Source organism: Dicentrarchus labrax, unplaced genomic scaffold (assembly GCF_905237075.1).
Source record: "Dicentrarchus labrax unplaced genomic scaffold, dlabrax2021, whole genome shotgun sequence".
Taxonomy (NCBI): domain Eukaryota; kingdom Metazoa; phylum Chordata; class Actinopteri; family Moronidae; genus Dicentrarchus; species Dicentrarchus labrax.
Genome location: NW_026136710.1, coordinates 17,522,423 through 17,544,911, shown reverse-complemented (window position 1 = coordinate 17,544,911; position 22,489 = coordinate 17,522,423). Strand labels below are relative to the sequence as shown.

Below are 22,489 nucleotides of genomic sequence, written 5' to 3'. Positions count from 1 at the left end.
GTTTTTTAATAGCTGTAATGCTGCATTTATAGAATCTGAAAATGTGTATAGTTACTGTTCCTGTAAGGTTAATCTTACAGTGTTATTTCAAATAAACTTTCTGTAAATTTTTTCTTTTGCAAAATTGTGCAACACTTTCATGTCAAATAAAGACAACACATGACCAAGCAAGACATGTCCCACCATATGTATAGAGACATGGAAAATCCCAGACTATAAGTGCAATGTTGATGATATAAGGAGCCCTCACATGCTGGGAGCAAAGTGTTCAAAGGCAGACATAATGTACAGTAGCTGTGGAAGAGAATGTGTCAGCATTTCCAGCACATATGTCAATTTATACCAGTGCTATTTCTGTTTTTATTTAGGCTCCAACCATGGGACTTTTAGGTTGGGATTGTATTTATTATAGGTTAGTGAATATACTACTAAATAATACTTTAAACTTTACACGTATAAGATGTTAAAAAAGCAGCAAAATGTAAAAAAAATTAAAAATTTACATATATTTAACATTTTTGTTTGTATCTCTGGAGTATTCGAATGAGGCTGACAATACACAAATATATATTTACATTATAATTGTCATAAACACAAAAGTCAGTCAATTATTCTTATTGTTGACCTAAAGAGCTACAAGACAATAAAAAAAAAACAGAACTGCATATGAATTTGTAAATTAATCTTTAATACAAATTTCTTTCAAAATGGAAAATGGATTCACACATGGTTCAAAGGGTCAACAACATTTTATTGATACTGCAATTTATTTAAGGTTCTAACATTTTCACATCAATCCATCATTACCATGGTAGTTCGGACACTAACAGAAGTAACACAAACAAAGGAGACCTTCACTGAGGAGATTGTCAGCCTCTACTGGCCTAACATAGAACTAAAATAATGAACATCATGGTCTCATTTGTTAGTGGCAATCATACCACGATATTTGATGATAAATTGATGTAAAGTCATACCTTTAACTCAAAATCCGTTCTATTCAAACTTAATGAAATGCAGACAGACGATTAACAGTACAGGCCAACTATGAAAAAGAAATGTTCAGTAACAGTACTCAGTCACATGAGCCTATGCTCGTCCCTTCATCAGTGTTCAGAACAATCGGTGGTTCTTTCAGACAGTGTTTGTCATATGACTGTCTTTTACCTACTGTATGTTTAATTGTCAAATATCTTCATGTATACATGTTTTCTCCTCAACCATGAATTCATCTCAAACGTCACTTAACAGAAACTGGTGGCACGTGTCCACAGGGGAGATTTTGGACGCGAGGGGTCGCTCCGCTTCCCAGCATTGGGCGCTGCTGGCTGCATCTGATTGGACAAACGCTTTCTGCTCCGGGATTTCCAAATGGACCAACATGGCAGCTCGTTTGGAAACGTTCTCTTATTTTACGGAAATAGTTCACCGAAATGTGTTCCTGAAGACATTTTAAGTGAGAAATATGCCATGCAGTTCCTGAATCTGTCTTCATTTTACATAGACAACATTACAAATAGTTTCAAAGTTTTTTATGAGTTTCCAGATGTGGCAAGTTGCGTTGCAGGACGGCCCTGATGTGCATGAAGTAGCAGAGACCTATACCTTATGCAAATGAGGGGCAGAAAACATGGCATCCTGTCCCTCAAAAAGCGCTGCAGCGCTACCAGAATGCATTGCACGGCTGCTCACATAGAATGTGAATGGACAGTTTGGAAAAGACTGATCCTGTGGACACGTGCCTTAACAATGCTACTAAACAATTAACAATTTACCTGGTGGGACTCTTATTTTTGGAATGTGTTTACACTGTATGAAAGAAGGGAAATCATGTTACTTGTGTAGTGGTAAATCAGTGTGAAGACTGCTAAACCTGCTCAGACGCTCAAAAGGATGATAAGCATTATTCTTCCGATATACTGTTGTGCTGTAAGTGTACATACACTGTATGCATTACCTACTTCAAAAATAAATGTTTATCATCATAGTGCAAAACTAATAAAGTCATTCTTAAATTCATTTCTAAAAAAATTAAAACTGGTTATGGTTTTGGTCTTAACTTGTCTACATCTTGACTGGAATGGTCTGGACCACAACACTGGAACTAACTACAGAGGGAGAACAAAACAAACCACATCATCAACCAAAGTAGAAAAAAAAATACATCACTGAATACTTAGAAAATATCTGCTGTGCGCTGTGTGATTATCATTAAATAAACAGGCAAAAAAAAAACAGTGGAGAACTACTGCAGTGCATTTTTTCTTTCTTTGACCTTAACATTCACATTCTTGATTGTACATCTGTCGTCTTTCCCTCCTGGGAAACACCACAGCAACCTCATATATCTGAGGACTTTCAGTCAGATCTTCCCAGCATTACCAATCATCCTCATTACATTTACATCTGTTGTGATCACAGACATATTGTCCTACCTCGTAATTACCGCCACTCTATGTCTACTAAGCAAAGATAGTGCTGCTGCAAACTACAGAGGGCAATCCGTGAACAAATAAAGGCAGATTATGTAGGATTGGAGCGACTGAGTGGCGTTTATGATCCTAAACAGATGTGTACAATAGCTGGATATACAGTGAGTGTACAAGATATAATCTCAGAGCTGTTAACCTCTGATTAGCTTTAGGTTAATCTGGGATCATTCAGGCGACCGCTGGCCTTTCTCAAATTTGGGTAAAGGATACAAGTGGTCGCACATTGACATTCCGGGCCATGTTTTTTTTTAAATGTCTGAGCAATATAGCCTGGATTCACCTGCTCGCTCTCTCTCTCTCTGTTATGGAAAGAACAGATGGAGCTAATATGTTGTATACTCAGTGTACAGTTGACACACTCGGACAGGATTAAAAAGTCAGTCTTCAATCAGATGGGCTTATATAGTAAGGTGGTGACATACTTCTTCTTATAGCGATGTGTCGCACTGAGCACCATCACGCCATCCTGTAAAGGAGAAAGAAAACATGGAGGAAAAATGTACTTCAAATACACTGTAAACAATGAAATGCGTGCTTACAGCTTAGATACAAGTGGGCCAATGGGAGCAACACTATCAGTAATACAGTAAGTACTATTTGCAGTGCCACTATACTGTTAACCACAGAGATTAGTGGGAGGACCACCCACTAATCTTGACAACCCGCTCTGCTCACTAATCCCTGTCAACAATGAGGCAATATAATGTCTACCACTCCTATATCCCTGTTCTTAATTTCATAGAGAGAGACTATTCTGTAGCTATCAAGCTGCAATACAGTCTACTGCTGTTAGGACCAATGTGTAGGATTTAGTGGCATCTAGTGGTGTAGCTGCAGATTGCAACTCACTTTCTTCACCCGCACTTTCCAACAAGAGGGACTACGGTGCAGTATGAACAGAAGGAATAATTACAGAAACTAAAAACTGTTTCAGTGTATGTACGGACAGGTTAGTGTTGTGAACCTTTCTTTTAAAAGGTCTTTCACCAGTGAGTCACAGGAGGGCTTATATTGTGAAGCAGCTGCAGAAGGTGCAGCCTTATTGATGGGGGTCACCAACCCATTGTTAGTTAAAATGATCTCCTGTAAATGATGGGACATTTTTCCTTTTAGCATGTTGTTCTTGTTAGATGGGAAAAGCTCTGATTCCACTTGCACGCAGTATAGGTGAGGTATCCCCACTCCCCAAAGTCCCATAGTTCTTCTTGTAGTGCCCTGTTTATTCTAATATTTTGCAGGAAAAAATGTGGCTTTCTATTAAGCTTATTTCAGTCTAATAGCTATAAAATGATCCAATAAGCATGCCATTTAGCTGCAGTTGTAAGCCATAACAAAGGGAGTCAGCAGTCAGCATGATTTGGGAATTTTCAGCATCTTGAAAATAACACAAGAATGGTCTCGTTTATTTTTTGGTTTATATAGGTACACTGCAGCATTTTATCTGCTCCTGTATAATTGTTTTTTGTTACAGCTTCAAAGCTCCTGATGGCTGAGTTGCTTGCCAGAGAAAGATACATACAAAAAACAAAAACAAACCTTACAAACTAAGCCTACTAAGTCAAGAACTACTACTACTGCTGTCAAGTGAAATGGAAAATACCGTGTGTGGTTTAGACTCTTGCTTGTGTGTTGTATTTTTTTCCCCTAATTTCTGACACAGCTGATAGTATTTATAGCTCGGCATGCACATTTAGTTTGTTTTTCCTGCCACAATGTGGGAAAAGGGGCAATTATCTGTCCTTCAGCTCGCCTATTAGCAGCTTGTTATCATTGTTGGCACTCCATAGATACGATCTGCTGCGCAAGCTACATGCAAGCTCGCTATCAGCTGCAGCAGCTCACAGTTTCTATTAAAAATGCTAACAAAGCTGGTCATTTATCAAGTGTCGCCACGGAAAGTTTTCCCACATTCCAGCAGCCACATGGCGCTGAATAATAGCAAAACAAAAATATGTTTTGCGTGTGAGTCAGTCAACTTCAGACCTTACCTTAATGGAGAGAGCATAGAGGTGGTTGAGCATGACATGGTTGGGTTCTGGGAGTAATGCAGGGTCACACTGGATATGAAAAAAAAAACATGTCTCATGTTTTCTACTTAATTCTGTAGATCCTTTGATACATAGAGATATTGTTTAATGCTTGACAAAGGTCTGCTTTTCAAAAAACCTAATATTAACCTCAAAATATTTGTAATACATTGTCTATATATTGCATATCATGTGACAGTTACAGCACAAAATAGAGAACAAGAAGTTCATTATTTCAGGAAAATAACTGAGCTACTTACAGAAATTCCAGTGTCTTTGTTGAGGATGACCTGTAGCAGGTGAGGTGGGAGTATGGGTGGAGACTTAATCTTTTCTTCTTGTTTAGGTACATAGGCATCCTGGTGATACGGCCCGGGAGGAGAGCTAGAGAGGTCTGATTGGGGAAAGGAGGAGAGGCAACAGAGAGAGTGGAACATCATTTTCAAACCTTGCCACAGACCTGTTTATAAATCAAAGCCCCCTTTTCACAAAAAAGGCACTGCGATACACATCACTGAATCTGGAGCACTCACCTGACATGTCAGAGCATTTCTGCGAGTCTACCATTAGAGCGTCGAACACCTCAAAGTCAGTTTTCTTCACCTGGATGACATTGTTGACTGTCCCAAGTTGACTGGTTATAACTGGCTGTGAGGAAACACGAGACAATCAAATTCACAACTTATACCAAAAGTATAAACCAGCCAGACACCGTATCATTTCTATTATTCATAACCACTGTCTAAGGCAAAGCAAATTACAGGTGAACAATAATTAAACTGTAATTGCTTGTAGGGCTGCACATTGATAATATGTACATATTGGCATCATCGCCAAATGCTATATCCAATTTGCAGGGGTGACAAAAGAGAATTATATTGAAGTACTGTAGTTCTGAAAAGGTGCCCTGGCCTACAAATCTTCTTCTCCAGATTTAAGAGAACATGTTTGTTTGGTACAGCCCCATAAAAATAATTTTAATAGGTAAAAATGTATTTGTGATGCAAAAGTGAGCAGTCCCACACTGATCGCACAATCACAATCGCATTATCTGTATCCCAATATGATGTTTTTACCATATTTTGCAGCCCTAATTGCTTGTTATATACATAGCATAATAGATATGGTCTAGATAATGGAGAATAACTGCTGACCTCAGCTGGGTCGTGGGTCCACTGGCCATCCACATAAAACTTATACTGATGCTCCCCTTCAGGTAGATCAACAATGGCCACAAAGGTGTTCTGACTTTGACAGATGACAAGAGAGAGCATTTGGCACAAAAGAGAGTTAACACAGTACTTCTCCATAGATCTTTAACCTCATCAATAATATGTATGCCCGCTAGTTCAAGTCATTCATTCGTCATTAAACTGGGCATAAAAACCATTCAGAGATATAGTGGAATTTTGGATATTAACTTAACTGTTTTATGAGTGTTGACTGTTGTTAGTTGAAATGGCAAATGGTTAACCTTTTCCTACAAAACAGCTAGTAATGAGTCTGGAATTATAATAGAAAAAAATTTGAGTTTAGGACGCCTGATCACCTTCTAATAAGGGGTATCTTGTTGGCCCAGTTGTTGAAGGAACCAGAGAGGTAGACTTCTTTTCCATCTCCAGTCCAGCGAAAGACCGTTGGTCGGTCTAAAGTCGGCCCTTTGTCATCTGCTTCCAAATCTTGCTGCCATGCAAGGAACTCCTCTTTCTCTAAAGGAGCCTAAAATACCAAACAAACAACAAGCATTAATTAAGATAAGATGTTCCTTTATTGATCCCCTGTGGGAGAAATTCAAGTTTGACACAGCAGCACAAGGGAGTAGTGCAAAAAGTAGATAAGTGTAAAAATCCAATAAAGAATAATAAAATAAAATGATAAAGATATAATAGAAAATAAATAACTATAATGAAAATATATACACTATACGCAGTATGCAAGAAAGGAACATGGAGTGCAAAAAAAATTTTAAACAGTGCATAACTAACTGATTTATAATTTATCAGACATATAAAAAGTCTTGGGGCAGAACCATGCTGGCAACAGATAAACTATCTGTGATAGCAGCACAACTTACTTTCATGTCTTCACCGTGAAAAATATCTGCATCCTCGGGGCTGTCCATCAGAATTTTTGGCCTCTCTCCCTCCTTGGTACCCCGGCTGTCCCTCCGCTGAGCCTTCTCCCCCTGGCCCATGGCAGCCCTCTCGCTGCTTGTATTCCCCATGGCTTTGTCTTCTTGTGGGCTGGTGCAAGGTCACTGTGAGCAGGAGTTTTACAGCTAAGCAGCAACTCAGAGAACAATGCACAATATCTGACATTTCTTTTTTAAATAAGGTAATTAATCATTAATAGCAGCTACTGGAGCACTGGCAACAAAAGTTGCTTTTTAAGACCGCATGACTCAAATGAGAAAGATAAAAAATGTTACACCTTGAGGGCTATCTATGATGATTTACAATGAGGGCACTGGCAGGAATAAGTTAACTGAAATGGTGGCAAATCACAAGCAGCCGTGGGTCAGACTCACAACCACGTAGAGGGACTTGGCAGGCTTATACTCCACATCTGACAGCTGAATTTACCAGGTCTTTGCACAATACGGCTTTAAGAACAAAACATACTGTATGATCATAAAACAATCTCTGCAGCTGCAGGAACTGAATAGAATTGGACGAGCATTTGTCGATGCACCACCCGCCAGGCGCCCGTATTGTTCTACTTTAAGCATTTTGTTATACTAGGCTCAGAATTATCCTTGCATAGCATTTCTTTCAGCATGATATCTACTCTCATTAAAGGACCTGTGTTTTGTTTGATACCCTATTCACTACATATCACATACATTACTACTAACCACTGTCAAAATATATCACTGTTAGTTCTGAACAGTTTCCCTACCTTTATTTAGCTACTGCATGAAACAATCAAGATGTATATTGGCTTCCATCTCTTGTTTTTGGCTCATGTTTTTTTATATACAAGTTACTTCTGCATGATATCACTACTTCAGTGCATAAGTAAGCAAGGGTAACATAACCTTGACAGAATTAAATGCAGATATGGCATTTACAGTAATGGATTACCTATTTCCAGGATGTTTCAAATCAGTGCAAATTGAGTTTCATATGAAATGAAACCAACTACCAGAGCTGACCTTGAAAAGTTGTTTAAAACTGGGAAAAGACTTAATTAAAAGCAACATCATTTCTTTCCCAGTTAGTGTGATTGGAACATTTTTGGTGATGCAGTACTGTTTTATAATAACAGTCATTAATACTAATACACAGTTTAAGGTTATGTGAGGGCTCGTGTTCAAACAGTTCAAATACTCGGTTTTCTGGTGTAATATACCAAAAATATTTACTTTCTTGTCAGTGTCTGATCAGATAACGATTTACTAAAAGCTCTTATTTTATATTAATGCCATTAAGAATAAAAGCAGTTTTTCCCGGGTATTTTTCCACTGTATGACAGTATGAAGCTGTTTCTAATAATAGACATGGTGTTCTGACAATGATCATATACAGATGTAATAATATGCAGCATAATGATCTCGCAATATGCCACGGTCGACTTCATGTCAACTTTACTAACGATAGGCGCAACGTTATGTTGACATTAGCCCCCCGCCCCCAGCCAAAGCTAACGCTCCGTTAGCTCATCTTACAAGCTGAAAGCACAAATATAAACTCAATTACTTGTGAGATTATCGCTTGATCTCGCCTTTATTGGCTGGGCTGCAGATAGTTTAGTTTTGGTCCATGCCTCAGGAGCAGTAAGAGGTAGCAGACGTTTTAGTTTACTAAAGCTAACGTTAGTTAGCAGCTCGCTAGCATCAGTGTGTTGATAGCCGGCTGGACGTCCTGTTAATCCAAACACTACTAACGTTACTTACGTTACTACCGGCTGCAACACAGAAGAGCTACCAGTTCAAACAATGCATGCTCTGACTATACATACACACAGTCGTGAAGCTTTTTACCTTAAACAATGTTTGCCGTCGTAGCTGCCAGCGTTAGCTCCTCAGACCCATTTCACCGGAGCAGAAAACAAAACATTTCGTCATGCTAAACAAACACGCCCCCTGCTTTGCGCATGCGCAATAGTTCAAACCTTTAAAAACTAGCATCCCTTAATTTAACTACTGAATGATCAGCCCCACATGCACATACCATCGTATAAACAGTTTATATCTGTGGCGATCTTTTAGCTGTATTATAATCATATTACAGTTTATATCCGTGGCAATCTTTTATCTTTATAATCATCACATCTTAAAGTTTTAAAGAGAGATGTAATTCTGTGTACTCAACACTAGATGGAAGCCTGAGTCAAGTAGCCTACAGTGGCAGTGACAGTATGTAAATACAGCTCCACTTGCATGTAAAGACCAGATAAACGGATGAGCATTCATTTCTAACACACATGAACAGAATATAGGCATATTTAAGATGATACTGATGAAGAGATTATAGTGACTGTGACAAATTAAATGAAAAACCTCAAGAAATGAGTGGTGAAACATAACCAATGCAGATACTTCCACACAGCGGCACTGCATGGTGCAATTAAGAAATGATTTAACATCCAATCATGCTCTGTGGCCTGTATAAAAATGATGAGCAACCCCAGTTGCTTCTGAGTTTATCTGAACGATGTTATAGTCGGCTGGCAGTGCATCAACCCCTCATTACAAAGATGAATCCACATTTGAGAGTTCAGCGGTGCAAAAACCATAGGTCTACAGAGATGAGAAAAAAGCAACATGGTTGGATGACTAATCCTTCGCCATTTTCTCGACAAGTGGGCAAGTGCATGTGCACAGGCCTGAATGCTTCACCCCCACAGCGAGGGGATCCATGGCTGTGTTGTGCTGTGGGGGGCATTTTGCTGGCACGATTTGGGTCTACTTGTCAGCTGATGAGTATGAAAATGATATGCAATGGCCTTCTCAGTCACCAGTTCTCAACCCAATTTAACATCTAGGCGAGGGGATTTTTCTATAATTTGTCACTCCTGTGTATATTGTAGACTGTAAATATATTTGGATCTGTTGTTCTTAATGTCATGCCACTGATTAATGATTTCTGGTTGGTAACAGTATCAGCAAAATTTAGGCTACTGATAGAAAACAACAGCTTTGTGCCATTCTTGACATTTACCATGAGCTTTCTTTCAGCATTGCAGCATGTGCTGTCAGTGAGAGCAACTTGCCACTCACACAAAAGGTCTTTAGGTGGCCTTTGATCTATGAAGGTCCAGCAGTAACAATGCCTTTATAAGGTTACCCTCAAAACTTTGTTTACTGTGAGTTCTGTAATGCCTCAAATGTCACACTCATTATAGATGAAATGATGCAGAAAATCACTAATCGTTATGTCAGGCAGCCCAGTCTGACCCTAGGACAGTGCCAGCATACAGCTGCTGTGGTCACATTTTCCCTGAGCAATGCTGATGTGCCAGGGCTATTGTCAATAGATGAAGCAGATATTTTGACTTGTCATGGCAGGAAAAGTGCAGGTGTAATTAATAACATTATTGATATTCCAAACAAATCCATACAAGTGAGCCAGAATGCATAATACACGGGCTCTGTAAGTGCGCACCCAATGGAGTGTATGTTAGTTACACCTGTGCTGTACCAGTTCAAAATGTCTCTTTGTCAGTGCTCTTGTTATGTATTTTCCAGTTGTTTGGATTTATTTAAAACTGTTACTTATGCAATACAAGCTGAACAAGCTGCTCTGATGACGGGGTCATGACAAGGGTACATTTTCTTCAGTTAGAGACTTTGGTTTTTTCACCTCATCGGATACAGTTCACTTTCCTTTGTTGCAGTATTTTCTGTAACTACAGTCATGTTGAGCTGCAACAAAAGCTGAAAAAGTATCTATTCATGTTTGTTTCGTCCCCTCACCACCATTCCCTAACTACACCAATTCTCTTTTCCTCTAACTTCGACGCAGATTTAATAGAGCTAATGACCCCCAAACAGCTCTCCAACATCCTCCAGACACAGGGGGGCAGCGAACGCTGGAGGCGCTTGGCACATAACGAGGAGCTAAATAAAAATGTGTCCAACAGAGATGTGTGACCTGAAAGGAGGTTAGCTTTCACTGGACCATTTAAAAACAGGAGAATCTACATTTCACAAGGCCCTATTATCTAGAATGTCACAGCAGACACATCCCCAAATTATGGTCATGGTCACAGTTGATTGCAGTACACAGATGTCGGTCCACACCGCGTGTTCAATTAAAGAAATTAAATGTTTCCCTTCACAGCCTTTATGTCTTGTAATAAACAGCGTATATAGTTAGTTTCTCCTCAGAGGGCTTCTTATTTGGGGGAAAATATCACTGAGCAATGTGAAAACAGTGAGGTTATGCGTGATGCAACCATTTTAATGTGCATGTTTTATGTGCAGATCAAAGTGCGTGCCATACAACTTTTTTTTACCAGAACAGCTTTGATATTTCATCAAATTCAAGTTTTAAAAATCCAAGAGCCGGGCATGTTAGACGATTGTCCTGAAACCAGAAGGCTGTAATTGGCTCACGTCAGCTTAAGAGACAGAGTGGGCTCCGAGGAAGAAGCTGGCCCGACTGTTGGAGGTGGGATGTGATGTTTTTTCGCTTGCATGTGGAGGTGGATTTAAAAATGGATGGGAGAGATGGAGTTGGATGGTATGTTGTTAGTTTTGATGTGTTGAAAATGTTGATGTGTCAGTTGGCAATGGTAGAATAGTGACTGAAGTGGGCGTGGGTAAACCCTGATACTGGATCAATTTTATGACTTTGAAAGCAGTCTTTTTCTCGTGCCAAAGAGTCTAAAGCCGAAGCCCAAACCGGGAGAGCTCTCGCTGTCTCATTAGAAATCCTGTATTGGCTCACAGACCTGCTGATGAACTCCGTGATGTGACTGATGTGCTGACATTTTACTGTGCCTCCACTCTGGCACCACTTCCCCAGAGCCGTGACCACAGTGCCACTGTTGTTTACCATTACTCATCCCTGCTGAGTGAAGCCATCACACAACAGCAGCCAGGCGCACCGCAGCACTTCGGCCAGCAGCTGGCCCTGATACGCTCTCTGTAGGACAAGCCAGATAACCTTTATACTGAGCTCCTCTGGATTACACATGGGGGGCGATGACTCACACTTGTTGCCTTGGCACTCTCACAGGCTCACATCTGTGCATGCAACGCACTTGTACTCTCGCACTTGGTCCTTTGTGAAACACCGAATGGAAACTTGTTTTATCAAACCAAAATAAAAATTTGAACAGTTTAGAGTAGAATCGTCTTCCTATGTTTGGGTTTATTCTGTATTTTTCTCATTGGAAACAAATCCCATGAAAACCAAAAACCAACAACGCTGGATGTTAGTTCATCTCTCCATGCTTTCTGACTTCCTCACTCTGCCTGTGACCCCAAGCTAATTGGTTCCTGCTGAAGACATAAAAAGCCGGTCACATTTAAAAAGTTTAAATTTTAAAAAAAAGCTCAGTATTCTTAAAATTTCTGGACACCATAGATTTTTATCATATCCTTAAACAGCACTTAATTTTGCTTGTGTTGTGGACTGCTTTAAGAGGTGCATTTTTACACATTCAGTGCTTTAATTAAACTATGTACATGGAATTGATTTAAGACTACAGCGTCCGTGTTCAATAGCCCACATCATCATTCGCAAATGCAAGTTATTCTGGGACTTCTCAGTTCACTTTTGGTTTCTAAGGGGCCTTATCTACGCTGGCGTGATCAACACTGTCAAATCAGCATTGGTGACGCTCCTCTGTCAATCATCGTGTGAAACCTACCCCCATATTAAACAATCCTTTTGTGATTGGCCTGACCAGATCCAGGACAGGTGGAAGCGTGGCACATGCACACTTAACTTTTTCATTTCTGTAAAGAAAACTTATTTTTAAAGTTTATTATTTAAGATCTAAACTTAAATAATAAACCTGCAATAGAGAAGTTAAAACAACCAAAGAGCTCATAGAACAATGGCCAAGTGTCAGGGAGAAGAAAACACAAAAAAAGAAGCATATTAAGGATGTATAATTATTATAAATATTTTAAAAAGTACATAATACAGAGAATTGTATAAAAAGTGATCAAAAATATCAATAAAACTCAACTCTCTTATTCTATATTCACAGGAAATAATTTGCTCAAAATGTATCCAAATCGCTTGGTTTACACCCTGTAGTTATTGCGTTCACTGTATTAGTTTCTCTATTGAGCATTCAATATAAAATGAAATGTCCATAAAGAATAAGTCACAGAATCAGTGGTCGTCAGTTTATTCAATGATAACCTTTAGGAAAGAGGTTGGGATCCACTGGTCTACGGCACAGGGGAATAAGCTAATACTTTGGCTACATGGACAGTATGTATTGGTAGAATCATTGTTGTTGGTTTTGATCTTTTAATGGGATTTGCTGACTATATGTAGAAATATTGCCAGCCCAGTCCTTTAACAGAAAGGCCTTCATTTAAATCCTGAAAACGTGGCATATATTTTACAGCAGGGATTTCAAAAATGTGTTTATTTTGTATAGTTCTTTCACACACCTTGCTTGAAAGCTTGATTGGTCAATTGGTCTTACATCTTGTCAAGATTTGCTACGGTCTACTAGAAGTTTAAATGGATTGGAACAACTCTCACAACTGAGTCATACACACCACTGCAGCTCAAATACATGTCTGTGCCAAACTTCAGTTGTACAAAATATAAGAGCTGTCTGCTGTCTTGATGAAATCAATATCCTCAGTAAATACAGGTTAAAACTGAAGAGTGTGTTGTGTCCAAGGTTAAATTCCTTTTTTTATTTATTTAAGAGGTACCTTTTAGATTCGACACCATATGTGCAAACCATTACAAATGGATTGCAGGGAGAGCAAGTGGGCTTAAAGGTGCAATGTAGAAAATGTTTTACAAAAATGGAAATTGATTCCAGAATATAATTTATTTCAGTAAATGTTTAAAATTGTCTCACCACACAGGCTGATTTGTTCATTTCTTTACATTGTACATTTTAATTTATTTATACATCCTACTTCAGCCTTTACCATTGTCAATTATGTTATAAAAATAAAACATTTTTAAGCCTTTGACTGCTTTATTTGCTGCTTTCATATCTAAAAAAGCACTGGCCTATAATCAAATAATCAAGCCTGCTTTATTTTCATCCCTTTTCAACTTTTTCTTTCAACCCTATAAATTGTACCAGAGTTGTATTTGGGGACATGATGACTTCATCATGAGCAGAATATCCCGACTGACACGTAGGTTGCATTACAGGGCTTAAAACAATCTTTCTCATTAGCCTGGTAATTTGTGAGGCTATTTGGGTGGGACAACCTTCCACCAATTCAGAGCTCAAGTTTCACATTTGACTCAGCATCTAATGTAGCAATTAGCCCGGTCAAGAACATCATCATCGAATCTGTTATGAAACAATTACATAACATCCTCATCTAAACGATTTCTCTCCCACACACGCTCTTCCATTCTTTGTATCCTGTTATCTCCATTTCCTGTTTTGTCTCTCTGTGTCTTTTTCTCTCTTTCTGCTGTGTGTGTCTTTCTCCCTCCAGTTCTTACTGTATGACCTTCAGTTCAACCTCTGGGGAGGTACTACAGCTGGACTCTGTTTTACTGACAGATACAAAAGTAGCACAAGCTTCAGGGCAGCAGAGGTTTACCTTCTCCATTTTGACCAGTTTCATCTTTTAAAGCTTGACAAGCCTCTGAGGCAAAACACTGTTCAGACCACAGATTCTGTCCAACCTTCTCTCTCGAACCCCTTAGTGGGGAGGTGACCTCTTGGTGGTATGAGAGACAATCCTTTTCATTTCAATTGTAGGCAGGTGAAAGGTTCAGTGGCCATGATGCTGTGAGAACCGGGGTTCTGTCCTCTTGAGCAGACACTCAGCTCCCATCTGCTACACTATTGCCACTTCTGACTGTCCCTGTGCTACCACCCTCTTGACATTCGTACTGTATGTTTGAGAGGGTATGGATAAGGTTTTCAGGGATGGCCCTTTGCCCTCTGTGGAATGTATAATCTGAGCAATCACACTTGAAGCAACCATGTTTCTGCTCAAGCCACAAAGTGAGGGAGCTGACAACTGGCGGAATTTTAAACTTTTGCATCGAAGCAAATACAGTCTAAATGGACCACCTTATGTATTTAAGTGTATGCTGCTGACAAGTGGTAAATTAGGCCTTTAATTCATGATTGTTGATCAATTTTTACATGTTTATATTTTGCATACATTTGTCATAATTTGACATATATTGCTATAGGGAAAATACAATAATATATGTTATTTGTTTCAACTGTATAGTCAATTTCTATGGTAACATTTTTTGATTCTGTCTTATGTGCTTTCATGTATTTATGTATTCATGCTTAAACAAAAATTGGAGAAAAGACAGTAGGACAGTAAATGCCATGCATTTATTTCAGCACTGTGACATATCCCTCAGACAGTCAAGATACATGTCATAACCATACTTTAATCACTAAGACGACCTGGCATCAACCCTTCATTACATGGCATACAGACTACATGAAATCCTACTTGTTACAGCATGTTTCCAGTGATTCTATGGGCAGTTTCATGTGCATTTAAACTGTTGTGTAACCTGTAACATTATAGAATTCCACACATTTTCCATAGCAATTCTTAAACAGTGCTTCTGCAAATTAGCAAAGGATGAAGGTTTGCACCACATCTCCCATTGTCTCTCAGTATTATTTTACAGTGGTTATGTCACACAGCAGTCCATCTACATCTCATTCCCACAGTGCAAATAATGACACTAGAACAGAAGGGCGGATGCTTCCACCTTGTCAAAGTGCAGCTCTGAGCACAACAGGAAAAAAATTTACTATATGGCAGTATATACATGTCACTTACTGGGTTAGCTTTCATTAACGTTCATTAACACATCCCTTTTCACAGTTAGTACTTAAGAGGAACATAGATTCTTGGATGAGGATGGGGGAAACAGACGATATATCTGAGAATACAGGAATAAATACAGCGTTTTAATGCATAATAATTTATACTAGTATGGATAGCAGTTCTCATATAATATGTACGCGGATAGCTTTCATTCCTGTTTGGTATATGTTCTGATAATGGCAGCGGCAGGGTTAATCTCCTCCCAGAAGCATATCCACTTGTCAAAGAGTACCAATAATGAATTTGCATGTGCCTCTGTGTAGTGTGATTAACAATTTTGATGGTGAATAACACAATCCCATTACAGTAGCATGGAACTATTATTAGGACACGATGAGGCCCGGAGGAATGAATACTTGAAAGAGTAACAGCCTGTCACACTAATGTACCCGCATGGAGAGGTGTGTTGTGTAGCTGGAGTATTTGTCATTTAATACAAAGTGTGAGCATCCTAGAAGCGTCTGATTGTATGCATGAGCTCTACACTCCAAAGTTTCAAAAATATCCCTGGCTGACTGACTAGTGAGTGGGTGGTTGTCTTCCCCATCCTATATCTCGCATTTGTTGGAAGCCGTCAGGTTTTGGAGTTGGGACCTGTGACAGCAGCTGTCACTTGCATCGTCGGTGTCTCAGTCAGCATGTGTGTTTGTCAGTGTTGTGGGTTTGAGGTGATGCAGAGGAGGAGAGATCCTGTCGATGGCTTGATCTGCTGTCTCTCAGTGCTTCATCCAGTTCGCTCAGTTGCCTTCCTCATGTCATCGTGTCATCACGTCTGTCTTCCTCCACTCATCTGTAGACTATAGGGTACACCCTCTATCTCTCTCTCCCTCTCTCTGCTGGGGTGCAGTGGAGGATCCTGGACTATAGAGGCAGGCGGATGTGCATGGCAGAACTATTGGGCCGCGCAGCTATAATATAGATGCCGCTCTCCTTTAAAAAGTCTGCCCAGGTCACTGGCCTGTTGAATAAAGGTTTTTATTTATTTATTAGCCAACAGTCTTTTGCAATCAATTATTTTTAATGGAAAATGAATCATGAAACACTAAAGAAATAGTGGAAAACCTATTGTTTGCTATAGTTTCTATATTTTTGTTACTGTCAACACATCTGAATCTAATGATGAGTATTGCCTCTGTAGCTGAAGTCCGATGTATGATTAAGAACACATACAGCTACACTATAGCTATACTAACTGGCATGTTCTTTCCTTACAAAGAGCATGGGTACTGAGTCCTACATACACCTCCTGGTCCCTGAAATACTCCCTATAGTGCGCTAAATGTGTATTTTTCCGTGTAAAAAATTGCATTCTGTACTCATGTTTCAGGAATATTTGCTGAAAAACCACAGTGCCCAGCTGTTTTAAGGCATCACACAGACCTTTTAAAAAAATGAGGGTAAATATCTGTAACCCACTTTTAAAGGTTTACATCTTAGGAAAAAATGGGCCGTTCAACAAGGTATGGAAGCTGGAGAGTATTGAGAGACGTTGTTTGCTTTGGTCTTCTCATCGAATTTTTAACAATCAGAGAATGTAGATTAAGACCAGCCACTTCCTGACCACACGTACAAATTGTATTCTGATGTTTATTTTTGGGTGTTGCTCATGATAATTACACTAAATATAAAGATGCACAGGCATTATCCCACATAGGACACACCCCTTACCAATACAATACAGCAACCATGCAGTAAAAATGATTTGGTAATATCATTATAATAAGTATCTGGCCTCTGCTCTGCTGTAATTTGCCTCCTGCTGCTTTGAGAATTCAGTTATAAAATAGAGTGTTTGTCAGACCTCTGTCTAAGCATGTTCTCCTAATTAGCATTCAACCTAATAAGACTCTCTTGTGGGGCTCTCTTTGTAATTGCGGTTCCCTGTAGCCTCTGCCTCAAGGTGCATTAGCTTAAATTATTGCAAAATGTTGTAATGCGGCATGGCGAAACGTCTCAGAAGTCATGATATGTCAAAGAGGATTTGTGTTTTATTATCTGGTGGCAGAAGGTGAGTTTGAGGTCAGTCCGCGGTGTAGTTTTCTAGGTTGCATTACTAGAAATGAATCCCACTGTTGCTGCCATTACATACTTTTAATACGATCTCTTTGCACAGCAGGGTCACAGAAGCTGCCATATGTAGGCTGGTTCAGTGGGAAAAGTCTAGGCCTATTCTAACAGCGCAAAAACGTTTATGTACATTTCACTGAGTCTGCAGGCCTGTAAAGCCTGTCAGCTTGAGGTGAGAGCCTGGGAGAGGAGAGCTTCACATATTTACTGCAAAGAAACCTCAAACACACTCGCTAAAGATATAAGAGAAGACAAACCTGCTTTCATCAGACTTGCTCCTTTCACTGCCAGAGCTGGCTGGACTGCTCTCGCATATGGGGCCGACATGACTTATACTGTACCAAAGGACAAAGAATAAAAAACCGACAGAAAAAGTTAGCACACAGTAGTCAATAAAATGACTAGACATTTCCAATTCCAATAAAAAAACGAAAATGCACCCTAAATTAATGAATTAACAACCAGCGACTCCACACAGTGCTTTCATTTCCAGACTGCAGGGATTGGACAGAAGAGGTATGTTAATGTTATTCTTCACAACCTGTTGCCTCACTAGTGTTATATATAACTCATACCTTCACACAGATTACTTTCATCTGTTGGAGGGGGTGACTGCCAGCCGTGATTAACCTAAACATCTCTGCATTATCTTTCACTGTCAGTGTAAATTTGTTCAGTTCCACTCTGAAAGCTGCACTTCAGAGCAGCCACAGGATTTTTCTATTGGCCAAGTCCAAAAAGTATTTGATGAAGTCATTGTTTCAATCTCAATTTAATCATGTAATTGGTGATTACAATGACTGTGACTTTCATCACTAATAAAGTACATAAAGTCTGTAAAATCTTAAACTCAGACGGAGTTCCCAGAGTGGACCTTTAGATCTTTTTTTAAACCACTGCTCATGCTAGAACCGTTTCAAATCAAATCAAAAAGGGTTATATAAAGATATGGAGTGAGACAATGTCACTTCACATCTCACGAGAAACCCAAATGACTGCCTTATACACCTACATGAGTCACAAGTAGTCAACCTTTCAGAGTCAGACAGAAGCTCTCCTGGTGAACCTTCTGACTGACGGTAGCTTCAAAAACTCCTTTTCGCTCTCACACTGTATCTTGGTAATGTCTATAATCCAGCGATCAAAGGGAGCAGAGTTTTCTGACTCATTTGATATTTGCTTTGAGCATGAATGAATGAGGTTGCCTTTTAGTGTTACAGTATGTGTGGACCTGATGTGCACGGTGCACACTCACACCCTTTATGTCCAGAGTGTCCTCTTGCATTGATAAGTGAGGCTTTTAAGAGAAGCTCCCCTAAAGAGAACAAAAGGCTTTCTTTTGATCCCTATAATTAGAGGCCAGCCTGAATCTTATCCACGCCTCAGTATAACAAGACCTAATCATATGAGGGGCTCACATTCTTCTCATTAAGCTTCATTCAAGGATGCATGCATCTTTGATTGCTGGATGTTCGGAAGGTCTTCCAGTATGGAAGTTAAGAGGGTTAAATTCCGAATGAAATCTAAATCAAGGAGTTGTCTGAGAATACTTGAGGATTAGCGCTCAAGGGTGTTGAAGTGAAGAAAAGGGAGACAAGCCATGCAGTGCTGAGTCACACTCACCCACAATACATAGGAGAGCAGAGTCCCATGAGTCTGTGGGGAATGCCGCATGTTGAACAGGTGAGAGGGATGGAATGGCACAGCACAGGAGATGTGACAGCACAAAAGGTTATAAGCAGTAACACATGCACACGCATACAATACTAACACAGACAATACAAACACCCCAGTGGTGGAAAATACATTTAATCCAGTACAAATCTTACTTGTACTTTCCATTTAATTCTACTTCACAAGGAAATATGGTATAATTTGCATTTATTTGTAGTAGCGTGCATTATTAATGATTATCAGTAAGAATGGTCCAAAAATACTAATGCATTCATTCATCATAATGAGGACTCTTGATATGTACTTTTACTTAATGCAAAACTTTCCTTTGTTATGCAGCACAATATAATATAATAACATTGCTACTTTTACACAAGTAGAGGATCTGAATACTTTTTCAACCACTGACACACAAACACACAATGTCGCACAAACACACAGTGAGTAAAAAGAAATGTAACCTCATCAGAGTTAATCAGAGCTTATTGTCTTTTCATTATTACTCTGATGAGGTCAGATTGAGAAGCAGTGATTTTTTTATATGCTATGTATTGTGCACTATAGAGTGGTTTCTTATTGCATTTTCTGCCATATTGATAATATTAATCATCAAGTATAGACTACAGGGGATGAACACTATAGAAACAACAGCTGTACAATGTAATCCAGTAAAGACTGCTTTTTTTGAAGGTTATGTTGTTCGATTTTTGTTAAGACTTGTCAAAGACATATTGATTCAGCTCTAGGGTCATTTTAGAGGCTGTACTTTGTGGTGGAGTTGCACCAGATTGCATTATAAGGCTCAAATGTATCGCATATTGTGTCTGTCCTTTGATTCAGTATCAAGAAAAGTCTTCACAAAGGTAGTTTTGTTGCAGGGTTGTTGTATTGGATTGCCCTATACTGTACATATGTTCAAGTTATTGTGCCCATACCCTGTAGCCATTCAGGCGCCAAACCTAAATTGATCTTAGCCAAACAAAGCACAAACAGCTCAGTACTGAGCCTGCCTCAAGAGTCTTCAAAAAAACACAGTTCAACTGGAACACAGTTCCAGGCAAAAGCAACCAGCTTCATCAATCTAATACGTGACAATTTATTAATAGCAGGAATTCTGTCATACTCAGCATCAAACTGGCGGGGAACTAAGTGCCTGCTAACAACGTGAGTAGCAGCACAGAATACATTATTGAATAAAACACATTACTTTAGTACCTCTAATATGACAGGAGGACTGACTGCATTATCTTTTTCGATTTTTTCTTGTTTTGATAAAGACATGATTTAAATATGTTCAACTTGAGATAAGCAGAAACACTTGCTATTCACAGCTCCCTTTGCTATTATCAGCGTTGCACTAGTGTCAGCATTGATTGCATACTGTTCAGTGTACCAGTCAAAAACAATGCCTTTGATTCTTCTGCAGTCTATTTCAGCTCAAAGCTCCTCTGCAGGACAGGGAAACAACATTGTTATGCCCCAGTCTGGTTACAGTGCACATTGGCAAGTCAGACATTTTCAGTGTCAACATGACGACAGGGAGATAAACAAAAATGTCCAAGTCAGTGTTGCAGGCGACCAGATCTCCAAAAGGCTCCAGAATGTGGTGGTTTTGTGCTACTTGACCTCGGGGAAATTTCTGTCAAAGCAGATACCTGATTTGACAAACTGGCCAGAGGATGTGTTAAATCATGAATGCACACCGGTGCAAAAACTGAATGATAACAGGGTTGAACCTTCTGTGAGTTCATGTCATATATAATATATGCTGAAAGTGTCATTTGGGGAGCTTTTTGAATACTTCTTTTTGTCTACTTATTTGATCTATGAATATTATGTTCTCTTTCATTATCTTGAAAGCAACGTGTGATGGAATGCAAATGGATGCAAATGCAAAAATGGTGAATTAGTACAAGTATGCTTGTATTAACTTTCATTTTTCTCCTCTTCTCTTAAGATAACATAAGCTTTGCTGGTTTGCATACTAAAACAAAATGTCTGTTTGTTGTCAGCAACTTCAACATCTGTAGCAATTGAGCACTGCAGACACTGTGAGGTTTTGAGATCCCTTATTATAATTCATTCATATAGCTGTAGATAGATTTACTGAAATTAGAAAAGCTACTAAATAGATGCATCATTGATACACAGTACACATTACAACTTTCATCGGAGGTCATAAAGCATTGGTGAAATACACTTAGTTAATTAGTTGAGCTTGTAATTTAAAGCCTATCTCCTTACGGGTGAATTTGGCAGTGTGGATTAATAAAACAAATGGCATGCAGATTCATTAACATACCATCTTACGATAATGAAACTTTAGACCTGTCCTCTTGGAGACAGTTGAAACATGTGAAAATGTTTAAGTTGATATGGCAAACTTGTAAGCAAGTAGTTACTTATACAAATCTAGTAGTTAAAGAGCATACTGTTTTGGTTTTTTTTGGTTTTTACTGCAAACAGTTGCCTACTGCAGCTGAAAACAACACTATGAGAGCTGTGAGAGTGAACCAAAAGAGTGAAGTTGTGGGCTGGACAGATAAACAAGGAACTGAAACTCACTATAAAGCTCCGTAAAGAGAAGATAAAGAAGGTAAATATATGAAAACCAATGCAGGAAGAATGGCATCAAAATAATGACATGAATTATTTGTGTGTCTAATTACTGTTATTGGTAGTAGTTTCTTGGAAGTATATGCAGCAATTAATGTATAAGCAGATGCATCCATCCAAGTGATGTGATGCAATTACATAAGCCTAATTTTGGTTTATGTCCTTCCAATTTCTATTGGATATAGTGGAAAGAAATGTTTATTTAATTATATGCTATACACTTATCATGCTACACCAACACAGAAAATATGAAATGTGTGCAAGAGACAGTAGGTCACTTAAAGTGAAGAAGAACTGACTGGAAGTTGCAGTTTAATGAATTCAAACTGTTGTCATGTACTGTATCTAAGCTTAGGTCTGACTGATCATAGCATGCTACAGTATAATTTGTCAACATTGCTGATGAAAAGACTGTCTCAACTGATTTTATCATTTGATATAATGGGCAGGTAAAGCGGTGCTTCATCTGCAAAGAAACGAAACACAACAAAATGGACACTGTTTCTGTGTATTATATTAACCATGGGAAGCATATGTAATGAGAAAGGAAATTCTCATCTTGCTTCAAATTTTCTTTCTCGTTGTCTCTATTCCCTAAGCAGCCAAACCCTTTTCCCTCTGCCAGCTAG

The 22,489-nt window shown here is 39.0% G+C and overlaps 2 protein-coding genes across 3 annotated transcripts in view; both read right to left on the bottom strand.

Annotated features, from left to right (window-relative positions):
- Positions 1-667: 667 nt before the first annotated feature.
- On the bottom strand, positions 668-8,621 carry prkab1a (protein kinase, AMP-activated, beta 1 non-catalytic subunit, a). Its single transcript, XM_051412830.1, has 8 exons — positions 8,502-8,621; positions 6,594-6,776; positions 6,069-6,238; positions 5,674-5,767; positions 5,053-5,167; positions 4,780-4,913; positions 4,481-4,549; positions 668-2,958 (listed from the first exon to the last, which is right to left on the bottom strand). Exons 2-8 carry the CDS (start codon positions 6,741-6,743, stop codon positions 2,881-2,883), a joined length of 810 nt encoding a protein of 269 aa, XP_051268790.1. The 5' UTR covers positions 6,744-6,776; positions 8,502-8,621; the 3' UTR covers positions 668-2,880.
- A 6,352-nt stretch (positions 8,622-14,973) lies between these two features.
- Positions 14,974-22,489, bottom strand: part of phf24 (PHD finger protein 24) — a 31,935-nt gene continuing 24,419 nt past the window's right edge. Inside the window, exons 7-9 of one of the 2 annotated variants that reach the window (XM_051413379.1) lie at positions 19,194-19,226; positions 17,828-17,905; positions 14,974-16,461 (exon numbers count right to left, since the gene is read on the bottom strand). In XM_051413379.1, the coding sequence (XP_051269339.1) occupies positions 16,365-16,461; positions 17,828-17,905; positions 19,194-19,226 (208 nt within the window). In that variant the 3' untranslated portion in view covers positions 14,974-16,364. The remainder of the gene's footprint in view (positions 16,462-17,827; positions 17,906-19,193; positions 19,227-22,489) is intronic. The other variant, XM_051413380.1, reaches the window with a different exon arrangement.